Consider the following 18396-nt stretch of genomic DNA (forward strand, 5'->3'; position numbering starts at 1 on the left):
ATGGACAAATAGGGCTGGATCTATGGCTTTCACAGTTACTTTTGAGCACTTTAAATAATTTTTGTACCTCTATTATTCACTGAGAACTTCTAATGCAACTGCACAGTATAGATAACTAAGTACTCTTCAGAGTTAGATTCTTGCATTATTTATGTTTAAAAAATTGGTGCTATGTCTTTTGACAGTAAACACAGCACGCTACCTTCTGCTCCTTTGAGTTTGTGTGTTTTATAGAACAGGAAGTATTTTCTAGGTCAGAGTGAAAGTGCTGCTCAGACATCTTAGTTGTGGAGCAAATAGATTTGATTTCATATCTAATATGGGTATTACTTAAGCCTTCTGTGAAATACCTACTCCATTTTGTTCCTGGTACTATTTGATCTTAGAGTCATTGGACTTGTATGCAGTGGGAAATTACAATTGTTAGAACCTGTGAATTAACTTGATTAACTGAGCATGTAGTGCCTATAAGGACATTTGTTTGGTGTTTGGTCTTGAGAGCTGCTTGCTTACACACAGTAGGTGTGTGTCCAGGCTGGAGATTTTGTCTCTGACTAAATCAAGTAACATATTGCTAGTTAAGCTGGATGATATGGGAGTGTAAAACGGTAGCCAGAGCACCCCAGCGTTGCTGTGCTTTTACCCCCACACCAAATGTCAGTCACTGTCTTATTCAAGATTTTTTGTGTAAGAATTGAAGAACCAACAATCCTAGGGCTTGAAAATGAAGGTATTACCTAACATTTCTGATCTTGTTTCATGTTTGGTTTTTATTAGGAAACTAAGCTTGTCTGGCATGCTAAACCCTGAAGTGTTTAGTCATGCTTTTCCTTTGCAGTAGACGACAGAGAACAAATCCTTTACTCTGCTTTTGCACATTCAGTCTTTCATAAACATCTAGAGACCTTTATAAAACTTATTTCATGACTTGTCGTTGACAACTGGTCTCTGATCTGCATTGTGTGAACTTGCTTCACAATTTAGATTAGTTCTGTGCATTTTGGATTTCAGTTTTGGGGTTGATAGGCTATACTATTACCTTAAAATTTTCACTTCCTTCTAAAAGAAGCTCCTTTTTTTTCTTGGTGATGTCTAAAAGATAAAAACAAAAACCCCAAATTAAAATAAATACATAAATATCTGCCTGCTTCTTTTACACATTTTAAATTAGTTTGTGCTTATAAAGTGATTATTTTCAATGAAATGCTTTACTTTCTCTTGATACTGAAAGTGACAGATTGCATGACATAAAAGCTTTAAAACAGTTTACTATTCTCACCTGTAGACATATTTTAACCAGGATTTCTATGTACTGAATCTGAACGCTAATAATTTGAATGGATGAAAGTATCTAAAATGATTATGAATATTTGGCTAAATAGCCAATATCTGCTTCCATTCGATTTTCACTAGAAAATGGGTTTAAACAAACTAAAGTGCTAAAATAGCTTGGAAACAGATTTTGTCACTTCAGTCATTAAGGGCAGTTGTCACCTTGCTCAGTTTAGGCTAAAAAAATCCTAGCTTTTTTTTAGTAGAGAAACTCTGACAAACTGGATAATGAAAGAAAATAAAAGCAACAGTAAAACCTTGTTATCCAGTTTTTATTTTTCTGTGTGCATATTCTGAGGATTTTTTTTTCTTCTAGGAAGAAAATTTTAAAATTTTACTAATCAATTGCATTTTAAAGAACTTTTCTTCAAATAGTATAAAGCTACTTGCCATTTTTGTTTCCCCAGTCTTTTTTTAGCTCCTTGTTTTTTGCTGTTAGCCTGTAATAGGTTTTGGAACAAGATGTGATGTATATGTGCATAGGAAGTGGAAATTTTTATGCATAAGTAAAGAAGTTATAGGTGCACACTTCCAAAAACAAGTTACAGCTCTGAATTTACTGATAGTTTAATACAGTGGATACAGAGGTTATGTAAGCATTCCACAAATAAGTACATGCAGTGCCTGAGATCTTGTGTTTCTTTAGTTTATCATCTAGGACTTCAACTAAAATGGTGCAGCTAGAGAGAGATGGACAGCTGGTAATTCAGGACATCACACATGACAATGGTGGGACAAGTGGGTGTATGCTGTGTGAGACAGGTGTTTTGTGACCTGAGAACATGTTTGGTTCACTGTATAATGACTGGGAAGCTGTTCTAGACACAGGAGACCTTGGCAGCCACCTCGTGTTTCGTGAGTTTTACCTTGGTAAAATCCATGACTTCTCTAGACTCACACCTGCTCTGCTGCAGTGTGCCAATAGACATAGTTGTGGATGGAACAAATTTAAAAGTGAGTTCAACTGGGCCAGGCAAAAGCTGGCAGACCAAATCTAGGCCAAGTCATAGAGCAGCGTCTTGAAAACAAAATATAGAAACTCAGGTTTCTTCTTTCCCTCTTTGATGTGTGTTCTGTGCTTTTGTGAGTAGCTAACGAGCTCTGTGTAATGCTGCCAGTATTGAATGTTGCTGATTTTGCACAGAATTACAATATATGACCACTGAAAGGATCAGGCTGAAGGAGAAATAATAGCAAAGAGGATAAGCAGCTCAGGCATTCATCTTTATGCAGTACTGCTGGGTGTTCACCTTACATTTGACCTTGGCATAATACTTGGAATAATTAACTTATATGGCAGATACTGTAAGTGATGAAGTAATTCAAAAGGGATTTTTTTGGCTGTGATTTAAAGTATGGAGTCACAGCACTCCCCAAATCTGAGTAACAGGCACTCTCTCTTATCCTACAGTTATATTTATCAGTATTTCTAAGTCTGCAATTTTTAGTTCAAATTCACTTGTTCACTAGTTACTACTTTATTATTTCACATTAGTTTAGAGTCAAATAAAAGCCCAGGTGGTTTCAAAAAAAGGAGTTTCATATTAATAAAGTGTGAAGAAAGATGTTTGCAGACTGCAGCAAGTTCAGCATGGAGCTCCAGGGAGGCCAGGACTTTAAGCTGTCTTCTGAGAACAGACTGAGCTGAGAGGCTGAATCCTTCTTCAGCCCTGAGGAAGAGGAGGCTCTGGGAGGACAAGCCCCCAGTACCTACAGAGGGATGATCAAGAAGCCAGAGCCAAGCAGATGGTCTTAGGACATGAGACAGTGACATGCACAAGAGGTGCAAACTGGTTAAAGGAAGGAACTTTCTCCCCCTGAAGGAGAGAAAAAGATTTCTAAAGGAAATAGAGGGTTGTATTACTGCCAACAAAAATGGAATCTTTGTGATGACTTGGGTATTGATCAGTTGTGTCCCTGTAAGAAAGGTCTGGTCCCTGTCCATTTGAGAGAATTACTTAATATTAATTAAGTATAACTTTGTTAGACTTGTTTGGTACTTTGGTATGAGTTTCATTTCCCCTCCCCTCCAAATTACAGCAAAGGGTCAAGGCTTTCTTATTGTAATTGCTGTGATTGGGTATAATTTTATAACTTCTCCACTGAGTTGTTATGAAGACACAGTGTAAGAGGAAAGCTAGGTTATGAAGTCAGGTTACTCACAGGCATACTTGTACTTCCTTGCTGTGCTTTAGTTCAAGGCAGTGGACTGTCATAATGATCTTGATTAAATGTGCCATGATCCAGGTTTACTAATGAAATAGAAAGAATTTGAGTGCAAATAGGTATTTGATATATCCACTGTGGAGTCAGTGTATCTCCTTCAAATACCTGCCACATTTGAAATTTGCATCCGAGTCGCTTTGATAGAAAGGAACTGTGACCCTTTGTACAATGCAAAGGTACCCTTTGTGTGTGCTTCAAAATGACACAGTATAGTTATAAAAATATGTATAAAAATGAGATCTTGTAACTCTCATTAAAGCCTGGACTTGTTTTTTAAAAGTTCATTTTCCCTTCTTTGTTTGAGTTCCCAAATTTGTATAGTAGGACAGTGAAAAAGTTCTGATGTGCCATGGCTAGTTGTCTTTCAGAGATTCTGCAGAGGTAACTGCTGGGCCCCTGTCATCTTGCTTCAACCAGTACAGTGCAGATTTGAAAACCACTGCCAGATCTAGATTTTTAAAATAACTGGAGCACTGTCAGACTCCAGATTTCCCAACAGATGTGTCCTTAATAGCAAGCTCCTTTTTTTTCAGTTATGATTGCAAAGATTTGACTGTTTAACATGGTACTATTGTAAAGCAGATACAGACTGTTGGATACAGTTGCGTGGTCTACCAACACCTAGGGAACCTTCTCTTTCAGTGTCTGCAGTGGACTTTCTGCTTACTGCTGCCACTTGGACACCCTGGTACTCTTGTCTTGCCTGTGGGCAGCTTGCCTTTCCTTTTTTGTGCTGTGAAACTGCTTGCACAATTTGGACTGATTGGCAACCAGGGGGTTAAAAGGGTGTGATTAGTCCCTAAGGCTTATCCCTTTACAGCCTAGAAGAAACACCATTAAAGGGAATTTGAACCCAAATGAGTCAGATTCACCTGGAGATTCCAAAGCTTTAATGTTTTAAATGTCACATCCTTGGCTTTTGCTAGCATGACTTTGAAATACCAGCTGAAGTTATGAAGATTTTCAGTGCCACATTCCATGTGCTTTCTTCTCAGCTATCATCAATTAAAGTGAAATTAAAATACCCCATAATCATGAATGCAAAATACAGTTTTTGCTTGCTTTGTTTTTTAATCTGTTCAGCCAGGCCATGTTTTGATGAATGAATAGGAGAAGGGAGAATCATTGTAAGGTCGTCCTGTTGGAGGGGCTGCTTATTAAGCTCTGCTAAATAAAAAATTGGTGCTAAATAAAATCGTTATTTGAGATGGTTTTCTCTGCTTCTTGTGGAACTACTCTCTGTTTGGCTGTTGCTGTATAGTCTCTACCAGAATGATTAATCCCTTTGGGCCTATAAAGTTGGATATTTTTACCCTTGGAATAGGACAGATTGTACCAGATGACAACTTCTATGCAGAGATAGCATTGATATGTATACATTGTTCATCAAGAGGAAGCATAGATGTGTTAAATACAGCTTAATATTAATTTGTTTACTCAGTTGCATCTTCTCTTATTTTGTCATTTGCATTCTTGATTATGAGAAACATTTCATGAGTTAACAGTCTGTCACCTCCATAATTTCTGGGATTCTAGGCTTATCAAATGTGAAAGAAACTTTCCCTGATATTAAAATTTGTGTTCTTGTTAAAATTCAAAATTTAGTAACTTAAATTATAACAAATCAAATACTGTTGGAAAATAAATTTCCGAATAAGCTGAAATAATCAGATAGGAAATGCTACAGTAATAAAAAATCAGATTCTGATTTCACACACTACTTCTTACTGCAATAATGATTAATTTTTTTGCTGACACACAAGAATTGAACTTTTCAGAAAGCTTTACATCAAGTTAAACTGCAAGGAAATAACATGTACAGTTCTGATAATTTCACATAATTCTCAGTCATTTTTCAAAGAATAAATGAGAGAAAAAAAAGTTTGCTTTCCATCTTTGCTGGGAAGAATTTAAAATTAAGTGAAATATCTTCGTATAATTCAAATTATTTTGCACATATTCAAAAGACTAAGTTGTAGGTAGAAGTAAGAACTTAGATAATACCAAAATAGTTGAACAAATTAGATACGGCATTAGTTTTCAGGCATTTAAAGTAGAAGCCTCAAGCTTTTAAGCTTGCTGCAAGTTGAGAATTGATAATAGTTACTGAGAGATTAATTAGATTTTTAATAGTTAGTCTGATGCCTTGTGAAGGCTGACCTAGAACAGAGACTAAATGGAGCTAAATAATAAAGTAGGTATTTATTAAGCACAACCCAAAATGGCCAGAAAATAGATGACAGGTCATGGGGTCTCACACTTTTATAAGTTTTGTTCCATTAGCATATTGGAGGTAATTGTCCAATTGCAGTTTTAGCCCATGAAGTCCCATCCTTCTTATTTTCTATCTTCAGTCCACCATTGTTTATGCTCTTGAGCCTGAGATCTGGATCAGTTGCCTTTGGGTCCCCAGCTGGAGAAGGAGATGTTTTGTCTACCTACTCTGTGAAGAGAGCTTACTATCCCTTAATACGAAGCCTAGGCTTAAGATGCTAATGTTGTCATCTTATTGCAGGGGTTCCACACTGTTGTCTCCTTATCACAAAGGTCTCATACCTTCTTGGTGTTTCTCATGGGCAGATCCTCAGAGCACTAACTCCTTCTTCTTCACAAAAGCACCAACTGACTCCAGTTCCCTTTTCAACCAGCCACCCCACTCTTTTATAGCACTCTTCTTCTCATTGGTTGCAGCTGTGGCCTGGTGAAGTCAGGCCTGTTCCTAATTTTTGATAATTGGCCCAGCTGCAACTCCTTAGGGGTAAGATTGCTTTCTGCACTGTGTTTATTTTCTTATATTTTATCCCCCTACACACTAAAGCAGAATAGAATCTGAAAACTATAAAAGCTAAAACCTGAGGCATCAAGGCCATCTCTGAAAAAAAAGTTACTTGGCAGCAGTACAGTTGCGCGGTGAAGCTAGTCAGTAGGCAGGAAAGATGGGTATTAAGGTGGTGGCCTCTTAGATCACAGAAAGAAAAAAAATAGTAGTGGAATGAGAAGTTAGTTGGAGCTACTAGAACATTCTATGAAACCTATTCCTTCCAGTTGCTCTGTGCTCTGCAGCCACCAAAGGGACTGAGCAGAACACTACCTGTGCTCCTGCCCTGTCAACTACTTTAGGGCAAGCAGTGCCCTAAAGTCCCTTTCAGTTGCCCTGACACTCCTTTTTCCATCTCATCACTGCCAGCCTGGAGTATCAGCAGTAGGCAGTAATCAGAGGGCTGAGTCAGCACAGGGAGTCTCTCAGTGATATCCTGTACCTGGGCCCCAGGGAGGCAGCAGACTTCCCTGTGGAATGGGTCCAGTTGACATATGGGGCCCTCTGTTCCCTCAGGAGGGAATCACCCACTACAACTACCATTCTTTTCTTTTTGATGTCAGAGGTGCTGGTCCTTCTGACAGACAGAGTGTAATTGGGAGGCTCCCTGGGCAGATAATTTTCTTCTGGGTCCTCTGGCTGACCCTCTAGATCCAGGGTCTCATACCTGTTCCGAAGTGGCACCTGGGTAGGGGATGGGGGTCTGGAGGAATTTTTATTACCTCCCCAAATAGGGACCCCTTTCCACTCCCCTTCATCCACCAGGTGTCCTATTGCCTGACAGTGGGAGGCATGGGAGTCGTCTGACTCCTGGTGAGCCTCCCTCAAGGATGGAAAGGTGGAACTCCACCAATCTATTTCTATTTTAAGCAGCATTTAATGAGCAGCACTCATATTGTGCCTGGTATGTGACAAAATGAAACAGATTTGCAGAATAAATCATATGTATCTACAACATCTATTATAAATACAGTATTTTCTAAAATATGGTTTTCTTATTAATATACACTTCATTGTAATTGGTTTGGTAAAGCTGCTAGGATGAAGTGAAACCATCTCATACCAATATGTATTTTAACACTACTGATTTTATCAGCCGCAGAAAATAGCAAAATTGGTTTATTACAAATTATTATTTACAAACTTGATTGTGATTTTTTTGGTGAAAGAAAGTACAATAATATTGATGTAAACTCAAGAAATAGGAAAGAGACTCTTTCTATGTACAAAATAAGCTTGTGTCTTTTGGCAGCCAGACTTTTTTCTCCCCTGAGCCCAATTTCTGATGCAGTTAAAAGGAAGAGAGGAATATGTTCCCCTGAAATCACAGAATCATAGAATAGTTTGGAACCCAGCTGTGTACCTTGAGAGATCTTGCTTTCTCACTTTCAGAAATCTCAATTTCTGTCCTTCAAGTAATAGATAATAGCGAATTTGAGATATGGCTTCCCAGTTTCTGCAAAATTTGCAAATAAGAGCTTACTACAGAAAGATACCCCCAGATGTAATTCTTAAGCATGTTTTTATTTGCTCTGCTTTTTGGAGTTAGAGGGGAGATCTTGCTAAAGGTATGTTTAAAATATTTAGCAAGCAGATATAAGCTTATTCTGTTCACCCTTGGTGCAATTCAGGTAGCTGTGATGAGCAGAGAACAGTACATAAAATAACAAATCCTGCCAACAGGCACAGTGTGAATTTAGCACTAAACTGCTATACCTGTTCCCTTCCTTGGCAGCCCTGAGAAGGAGCAGAGTGGGTTCGTGTGTGCCTGTAAAATACCACATGAATATGGAAACTCCTTGTTCACTACAAAGGTCTGGCAATTGTAAAAGATTAATGGAACAAATTAGATTAGAGCCAAATGATTTTACATTTCAGTAAAGAAGTGCTGTAATTATCTTAAGTTATTTAATAGAGAAAACAAATTATATTTAATTGAGTCATAACAAAATATAACATCTTTTGTAATGACTAAGTCCTGTTTATTTCTGTCCAGACATTCAAAACATTGTTTTACAGAATAATGAACTATTGCTTTGGCTGAAACCCATAAACATGTAAGCACATGGGAAAGTTTGAAAGACTATCAATGTCAAATAACTTTCTTTGGGGTATTTAAACATTTTTATCTTAAAAAAAATTAATGAAGCATTCAAGACATTAATTTGCACTGAAGTATGGAAATTATCCAGGTAGTATCAAAAAGGAAATTAATTACAAAGTCTGAAAATTCCCAGAGAGATTATGAACATGAAACCTGAGAGTACAAGTGAAATTTCTGAGATTTTTGGAATAATGTTATGATTTCTCTTGCAAAAATTCAGAAAATGCAGCATACTTATCAGCCGAGACCTTTTCAAGTCTTTTCTTCGTAAAGAAAAGGTTTCCCAGAAAGAGAGGAAGCCCTCTGTCCTTTAATAGTGAGGGTGCAAGGAGGGAGTTCAGGGTTGTTAGTCTTTCTGTCATATGAATTGCTGTTTTCAATTTCCTTCCACTTAGTCACCTATTCCAAATGCCTAATTAATTTCCTAATCCAGTTCATATTTGGTGGGTTGGGCCAATTGCTGCTTGTAGATGTGCTTATGTGACACCTGCTTGCAGTGCTGGAAATCTGTGATAGTGTCATATAACAGAGTCTGTCTGCTTCTCCTAACACAAGAGATCTAATGTTTTTTGGTTTTTCTTACCAGAGGTGCACTGCTAAAATTTAAAACAAAATGAGTTTGAGGGATCTGATGAGAGCCAATGCCTGTAAATTGCAAGCAGTCACCGATTTGCTTTACCTCTGCTTTTCAGCACTTCTCTTTGTTCATTCAGTCCCACTTTGGTTTTGCTTCTTAAACCGCCCCCAGCTTTAACACAGAGCCTTTTCCTCTGCAACAGGCTGTCAGCCTTTCTTTATCTCTGAGCATAATAACACTACCAAAGAGGACAATTTTTTCATACCTTACTTATAGTACCTTAATTTTACTCTAAGTCATCTCTCATTAATTCAAATACTAGTTAATTAAGCACAAAAATGATTTTTAAATCAAAATGCCTTGTAAAATAGAATTATCCTGAACTGTGTTGTTTCATTTGTTACTTTTTTGCTCATAAAAAACGATCAAATATGACTTTCTCTTTAAACCCTTGCTGGTTAATATTTCTTATGTAACAGGCAACCAGGTACCAAAGTCTAAAATGAAATAAAATCTCCTCTTAAAACTAAGAAAATTTGGAATTATTAATTTGAAATTTATGAAAGTTTCTGATAAAACTTAATGGAGGTTTTTGACCTATAGTCCAAGAGGAACAAACAAAGGGGGAAAAATATCTAGATATGTGAGGATCAGCATTATTAAGAAAGGCAAAAATGATTCTTCAGCTGAGACTCAGGAAATCTGAATAGACTTGATAAGAGCTTATTTAAAGGCTGTAATAAATATGTATGAATATATGCTGAAATCTATCAGGAAAGATTTCTTGAAGGGGAAATGTAGAATGAACTGTAGTCACAGACATTATGTCTCAGAAGTTTTAAAAATAACTAGTAGCTAAAGTGCTGAAATTATCAACAAGGTAATAATATATTATTGACTTTGCTGCAGACCAGTCCAGAGATAAATTACCTGGTAAGACTTCTGGATATTTTATCTTTATTCCTGATATATCACCACTAAGAGCACTAGCTTTACTGTCTGTATCACCGATGGAAGCTTTATTATCTATATTTACAGTGAAAAAGGACGTTGGGAAAATAATTTTTTTTGTGATACCATGTGAATCTCGAAACTGTGACTATGCCACAGTTGGAGCTATAGTAGTAGCTTTTTATAGTCAGGAGTGTTTTAATGATCAATAAATATTTTCATATTAACAACAAACTATTTAGTTTTGTAGAGACAGCCTTTGCTAAAGACAGCCTCAACATTTCTGCTTCTTTTTTTCTCCAGGGCACAATACAGAACTATGATAGCAACTGGAGGAGTCATAACAGGACTGGCTGCCTTAAAAAGGCAAGACTCTGCCAGATCTCAGCAACATGTAAATCTTGCTGGAGTACCAGTTCCTGAGGAGAAGAAGCCAGTTCGGCGGCGGCCCAGGACAGATGTAGTAATTGTCAGGGGCAAAATCCGTCTCTATTCTCCATCAGGATTCTTTCTTGTTTTGGGAGTGCTTATCGCATTCTTTGGAATTGCAATGGCCATCCTTGGATACTGGCCCCAGAAGGAACAGCTGTTAGGCTCTGAAGATAATCCATCTGTAAATGAAACCCGGACCCCAAGAAGCCAAGGAAGCATTTTGCTTCGCTTCTTTGAACAGCACGTGCACTCGGATAAGATGAAAATGCTGGGACCTTTCACTATGGGCATTGGAATCTTCATTTTTATCTGTGCAAATGCCATTCTCCATGAAAACCGTGACAAGGAAACAAAAATTATACACATGAGAGACATATACTCCACTGTAATAGACATCCACACCCTGAGGATCAGGGAACAAAAGCAGCTGAGTGGTGCCTTCACTGGCTTGTTGGGGGAAGCAGAACTCCGGCACAGCGGGAGCTCCTGTGCATCACGGCTGGCTGCGAACACGGTTGCGCCTTTCTCTGGCTTCAAGAGCAATCTTAGAATGGATAGTTCTGCTGAAGAAGATGAGATTACCCTAAATGAAGATAGGACCACTAGTAGCCTCCTGCCACCTCTGCTGGCTGAGCAATCTGGTTCAGTCTTTGGACTTTACCCTCATTCCAGCAAGGCTTCAGATGACAAAAACACTAACTCAATAAAGTGTGAAACAAAATCCATTGTATCTTCTTCCATTAGTGCTTTCACACTGCCAGTAATTAAACTGAATAACTGTGTTATAGATGAACCCAGTATAGACAACATAACTGAGGACTCAGAGATCACCAGGAGTCAGTCTAGAAATCTGTCAATGGATTCTCTTGCAATTCCACTAACTGATACCAATGAATCCTACAGACCAGCTGCTTCCATGCTGCCACGACACAATTCATTTGTGGACACTCCATCTGATCCCTTCAAATCTTCTATGACTCTTGGACCAAGCACAGGAAAGCTTTTATCTCCTGGTGCTGCCAGGAAGCAGTTTGGTTCCAACACATCTTTGCATCTTCTGTCTTCACATTCTAAGTCCCTGGATTTGGACAGGGGTCCATCTACGCTCACTGTCCAAGCTGAACAAAGGAAACACCCCAGCTGGCCCAGACTGGATCGGAGCAACAGTAAAGGCTATATGAAACTAGAAAACAAGGAGGACCCAATGGATAGGTTACTTGTGCCACAAGCAGCAGTCAAGAAAGACTTCACTAATAAGGAAAAGCTTCTTATGATATCAAGATCTCATAATAATTTGAGTTTTGAACATGATGAGTTTTTGAGTAACAACCTGAAGCGAGGAACTTCTGAAACAAGATTTTAATATTTAAATTGCAATTTAGAAGATATCATATGGTATTTTTTAAAAAAGCATTTTGACAAGTGTTTCCTTTTCAGTGAGACTGTACAAGCCTGTTCTTAACCAAATGCTTAATAGCCCATTAAAATTGGCTTGTGCGAACAGAGATCTTCATCATTGTAAAACCAAGGGTTTCTGTCTCAGTAACATTCGGCTGCAATACTGTACATTGTCATTGCTTGGACAGTTTTGTTACGACTGATTCCAATTATTCCCAAGTCACTATCTCTTTTGTTCTATATACGCATGTTACTTTTCACCGAAAGAGACTGCATTAGGAAAAAAAGCTCAATTTGCCTGTAAGTTCTCTTGATTTAAAGACTGCAAGAGACTGAAAGCAATGGTCTTGTGGTCTAGAATGGGAAGTGAACAGGAGCACATACTGGAATTGTGAAATCCAGAGCTTTATTCCTAGGTGTTGTCTTTCACTTGCAGTACATCTCAGAAACTGCAGTCTTGCCATTGTCATAGTGAGAAACTTGTTTACATACTGGGGTGGGTGGATAGAAAAGAGTGGATATAATAAAACCATTTTTGTGAATTCACTGTAATTGATCAAGTGAATACCAGTGTTGTGAATTATTAACTATGCTTTGTACAATAATCTTTCTACATCCATTGTAATTTAATCCTGTAATTTTGGAAAAGCATACATAAAGTAAGAAATCTGAATTTTTTTCTGGGATTTAGTCTTTAAACCACTTTGATTGGCAGCAGTTTTAAAATCAAAATAGAAAGATTCAATTAAAATCTTAGGAAAATGATGAATGCCAACAGGATTTTAGAAACATGGTGTATAATAAGATGATATTGTAACTTGCATCTGAAGGCAATAATGGAGAATGAATATATTGCCTCTCATTACAATAACAGGATGCTAAGTAACTAGATCTCTATGTTCAAGATACTGATACAAAGCATACAGTTCAATACCTATACTAACATAGTATGAAAGCCCCTTGCCTAAATTTTTATTTATATATTTCACATAATTATTGGTATTATGGTTTACCGAAGGCTTAGCTGTGTCAATTTGCATGACAAGATTTTGCAAAAGGAATTGACATTTTAAACAATGTTTTTCTCAGCAAAGCAAGCTTCACAGTTGACAGTTGTAGGCTATTGCTAAAGAAAAGGAGAATTGGAATGTGTGTATCAGAAGGTTTTCATGTATTTCATTGCTGTTTAGGCCATGATTCTGCCATTACAGCCACGTTAGAGAATGTCCCTTCAAAGCTGCAAGGCTCACCCAACAGGGTGTTGGTCTTAATTGGCCGGATTTGATATATTCACTTACCCTAAGTACTCAGGAATTATTTTTAATGGCTTTTCCCAAAAAGAATCAAGCTTGTTAAAATGTTGTAATTTCTCAATTACTTAGATTATGAAAGATCAAGGATAAAATACCTTCTCTCTTTTTTTTTTTAATGAAATATTCAGCTCCGTATTTCAACTGTGCAATGTTTATGTATCAGGAGCATTACTTGCTCGATGAGTTGAGGCATAGTGTTAACTGTTAGAACCTCAAGCCTATATATTGTAACAGAGTTGGCTAAATATTTTGCTATGAAGCTTTTAATAACTCACTGGTTTGTGTTCTTAAGACATTTGCTATTTTTTGCAATAAAATGTCTCTCTACACATGTCTGTTGTAAGACCTGGTTTTTCCTCCATGATCTCTAATCTTACATACCAAAGTATAATTGGGTATCATGACACTGTACACAACATTGGCCTAAATTACTAGCCTGCCGCAAGATATTTCTTCCTGAGTAATTGATTTCAGTCACATGTCTACACATGGAAAGGCTGAACGCTTTTTTACTGATGAAATGTGAAATGTATTTAAAGTGGTTTTGCTATGAGAAACTTTGTATAGAAAGAACATCATGCTCTTTTTAGTTTGGCAGTAAGTATTATTTTAAAAATGGAAAACACTATTAAAGATTTGAATGATGTATGCTTTTTATTTCCTTAAGAGCTACATTAAATCACAGCTTAAAAGACTTTTCACATACTATCACATGTGGGAATGGTAGTTCCTTTGTAAGTATAGCAGGGGATGAACTTTTAATTTTAACACAGATAGTAGGTACTGAAAAATGTACTCACTTGGGAAAAATTTACCAAGGTAAAGCTATCAAAATAGCTTTCTTTCATAAAGAAACTTCATGCCTGACAGACCAACTACAAAAATGTTCCCATATTAACATAAAATGAAGTATTTCATTCAGATAATCACAGGACTGTTGGAGTTGAAAGTGACTTGTGGAGAGGTCATCTTGTCCACCCCCCTTCCTGTTCAAGCAGAGCTGTTTCACAATGTAGAGCTGGTTGCCCAGAACTATGTCAAGATGATTTTTGCATAATCCCAAGGAGAGTGGCCTCACCACCTCCCTTTGTGACCTGTGCCAGTGCTTGGTCACCCTTATAGCAAAAGAGATTTCCTAATGGTCATAGGCACCCTCCTGCATTTCACTTTGTGCCCATTGTCCCTTGTCCTGACTCTTGCCAGAACTTGGCTGCTTCTTTTTTGTACCTCCTTTAGGTATTTGTATGAGATCCTCTGGAGCCCTCTCTAGGCTGAGCAGTCCCTGCTGGTTCAGCCATTCCCCATAGGTCCCTTCATCATCTTTGTGGCCCGTCACACAATCAGCTCCAGTATGTCCATGTCTTTTTTTGTTCTGAGGAGACTAGAACTGGACCCAACACTCCAGATGTGGCCTCACCAGTGCTGTGTTGAGGGAAAGGCTCAGCTCCCTTCAGGGTTCATGTAGGACACTACATAGTTCCATATTCCTTAGGTAGTTCCAGCTTGAGCTCAGGTTGGGAAAATTTGTAAAAGTTCAAAAGTCCTGAACATAGTCAGACATCAGAAACTGAAGTAGGGCAAAGATGTCTGGACCCTTTGCAATACATGGGGGTATACAAGAACCTTACAGTGGCCAAAATGAGAGCCATGTGCTGTTGGCAAGTAAGGAACTGATAAAGACAAAAGCATGTGTTAAATTGTATCTTTAGTCTATAAATATCCTATTCAGTTTCTGACGCTGTTCACAGACTTTTAAAAATACAATTTCCATTATTGATGTGTAGCCCCACAATGAGTTTCTCAGATACATTGCGGTGTGAAAAGCCAAAGTCAGGGCAGTTTTGTCATCAGAGGAAATAATTGTGGAGCTACACCACCAACTTTTTCCTAGAATAAGATAAATCTTACATCTATTCAGAGGACCTGTTATGGTTCTGCATCCTTTATATGTAGTAACTCCAAAAAAAAAATTTAGATCATACAAACAATGAGTTTTGTCCTTCCTCTGCCTAAGACTATTAAAAAATATACTTTCTACTTCCTCAGTAAGCTTTTTAATCACTGCCTGTGGATCAGACTGATGGTTACGTCTGCCCCTCCTGAACAAAGCACATTTTTTGGGCAAGTTTCATCAGGAAATAAAGAGCAGTACTCTAAAATGATAGGTTTACAATGCTGGGTTACAATCTCTTCCAGAATTGCTTCTGTATTTTACATGAAGTGGTTGCTGGATAAAATCCGTGAAACCGGGCTTGGGTTCTTGACAGGTTGATAGTTTAACTACTCCCTGGTGATTCCAATTTACTCTCCCTGGGAGGCAAGGAACCAAACCCTTCTTGCAGAGCAGTGCCGAGTTCTGCAGGAGGGATCGACAAATGCTTTCAGCTGCTCAGTTGTACGTGGCTTAATGGATGGGAAGGCATGAGTTTTCTCAGCAGCAGAAGGGCTTTGGTACAGTGTTACTCATCGTGATGGCTGCCCTAAGGCTGGAGCTGTGTAAAGGATGGAAAGGTGATCTGGCACCCTCAGTATGGTTTTGGAAGTGGAATTTTATGTTATTAACTGAGCAGAATTTTTGAGTTTGCCAGGTTTGGAGGTAGGGTCCTGCCTCTTACATTACCTAAATAATCTTTTTTGCAACTGTATTATATTGCTTTTCTCAGATCCTAAGTTGGTTTTGCTCATTCGTAAAATGCAGCATTGCTGGTCCTGTAGTTTCTCCTGAGAAAAATTTGAGAAATAGGTTTAGACTGCTGCAGCAGCTTCTCTCTGAAAAGACTTTCATTCTGCTTATGGAGTTCCTGGATTGTTTTAGTCTTATACTCTTAAATTATTTCTTTATATGAGTTTTTTCTAATCCTTTCCAGGAAATTCTGCCTTCATCTTCCCAGCACTTTTTTTTTTTTTGTTAATTTTCCTACCAAATATGGTATTGTGATGAGCAAGTATAAATCTTCTAGCAAGACTGTGCATGTGTATATGAGAGTGCAAATGGAATAAATAGCCTATTACAATGTAGGAGTGCTTCATTTAATATGATTTAGCTACTCAAGGGCAAGCCCTTTGTCTAAACCTTTTCAAATTAAACTCAGGAGCAAATTGATTGCAGTTATCACAGCTATTCTGTTTAACTTTGAAGTGCCACTTATTAATTCCTCCATCCATATTCTATGTATGGCCATATTGGTTTGTATTTCAGGATTCAGTATCTGAAATAAACCTCAAGTATTTTACACATTCAGTAAAGCCCATTTCTTAACAGTATTACTTTTCTGAGTAACAGTTGGCAGAATTACAACTCTCGTTGTAATTCAACCTAAGTCTCGTTAGGAATGGAAATGGGATAGTTGGAATACTTTTATTTTAGAATAGCCAGCAAGTCAAGGGAGAGGACTCTGCCTCTCTGCTCTGGTGAAGCCCCATCTCCAGTGCTGCATCCAGCTCTGAGGTCCCAGCACAGGAAGGGCATGGACGTCTTAGAGTGAGTCCAAAGGAGGTCATCAAGTTGATCAGAGGTCTGGAGCACCTTTCCTATGAGGAAAGGCTGAGAGAATTGGGGTGGTTCAGCCTGGAAAAGAGAAGGCTTCAGGGTGACCTAATTGTGGCTTTCCAGTACCCGAAGGGAGCATACTAGAAAGGTGGGGCAAGACTATTTACAAGAGGACACAGTGACAGGACAGGGGACACGTGTTCAAATTGAAAGTGAGTAGGTTTAAATTAAATATTAGGAAAAAATGTTTACTGCGAGGGTTGTGAGGCACTGGCATGGATTGCCAGGAGAAGTTGTGGATGCCTTATTCCAGGAGGTGTTCCAGGCGTGGTTGAATGGGGCTCTGAGCAAGCTGGTGAGTTGAAGGTGTCCCTGCCCATGGCAGAGGGTTTGGAACTAGGTGATCTTCAAGATTCCACTCTGAGCCAAATGAAAAAAGAAAAAAGTTCATTGAAAGTGAAAAAAAAAAAGCATCTCACTGTATTAAATAAAAATCTGTATGTCTAATCTCTTGTGTTGGTTCTAATTCAGGTAGATAATGCTTTAGCGGAGTTGTCTACAGCCTCTGTGAATTGTCCATAGGAAGAAGTATAAAGCCATTGTTTCTCCTTATCGGTTTTTACTCCAGCTAGTGTAATTATTCAGGATAGCGTTCACAGAAACATCTAATCCATTTCTGAATCCCACTAAGCCTTTCAGTTCACTGGTATAATTTCAAAAACTACTGCAGATTAATTATGAGTTGCCAGTAAATATATTTCCCTTATCAGCTGGCAATTCTTATCATCACTGTAATTTCATTGCAACAGCCAAAGGCTCCAATATTAAAAAAATTGTTCCAGGAATAACCTCATATCCCATGTAAATATATTGATATTTCTGAGGGTTAGTTTTTCATATTTTAAAAGAAATTAATCACTTAATTGGTCAGAGCTATCCTGTGATTCACCATACAATTTGTTTAGCACTAGGATCTTTTTGTACTCAGAATAGGTTCCTACTTTGTAGGCAATACTATATCTGGTTTTGGCCTCTAAATTACATGTTTTTTTCACTTTTATTATTATATTCCATTTCATTCCAGCCCATTCAGTTTTCCTTCTGATCTCTGTTATATTGATGACACTTACCTATTCAGTGCAGCCCAACAGGCGTAGATATGTGCTTGTTGCCAAGGGCTCACTGACCATCCTTGTTGCATTTTAGAGACTTTACTTGACTATATCACACTTGGGTTGGTTAGACTGAACATCCTTTGATGATTGGAATATGTTATGGGCTTCTGGAGCACAACTCCTCATTTATTTGCCTCTGTAGGGAGTCCAGTGTGTGCTGTGAGATTTCTCTTTGGGGTGAACTGAAGTGTGGTACACAAGGCCAACTTGGTGATTTATTTCAAAGGAACACTACCAACCTCAAAAAACCATTTTTCTCCGCCACACCCTCAGTGACTTCTGAGAATTGCATCAGCACAAATGTACATTTTCCATAGATCTGATAATAAATGCCGTCTGGTAAGATCAGTTTCATGCCATCCTTTAAAAACCTCACTGATTATCTCCCTGAAGCCTTATACACCCCCTACCAGCCCAATCTGCAACCTCCCATTTGATACTCAGCATATTTTTCCTCCACATTCTCTTCTCCATTTTGGATAATGATTTCACATGTACTACTGTATGAAATGCTTTGCTTAAGTCAGAGCAGATGAGTTCTACTCTGTGTTTTGTCCGGAAAATTATTATTTCAAAAAGA

General features: G+C 38.0%; 1 protein-coding gene across 2 annotated transcripts in view; it reads left to right on the forward strand.

Moving 5' to 3' along the window:
- Positions 1-13482, forward strand: part of TMEM200A (transmembrane protein 200A) — a 52972-nt gene extending 39490 nt beyond the window's left edge. For both annotated transcript variants that reach the window (XM_077175304.1, XM_054629918.2), the window contains one exon: positions 10312-13482. In XM_077175304.1, the coding sequence (XP_077031419.1) occupies positions 10328-11803 (1476 nt within the window). In that variant the 5' untranslated portion in view covers positions 10312-10327 and the 3' untranslated portion in view covers positions 11804-13482. The remainder of the gene's footprint in view (positions 1-10311) is intronic.
- The last annotated feature ends 4914 nt before the right edge of the window (positions 13483-18396 follow it).

Source organism: Agelaius phoeniceus, chromosome 3 (assembly GCF_051311805.1).
Source record: "Agelaius phoeniceus isolate bAgePho1 chromosome 3, bAgePho1.hap1, whole genome shotgun sequence".
NCBI classification, from domain to species: Eukaryota; Metazoa; Chordata; class Aves; order Passeriformes; family Icteridae; genus Agelaius; species Agelaius phoeniceus.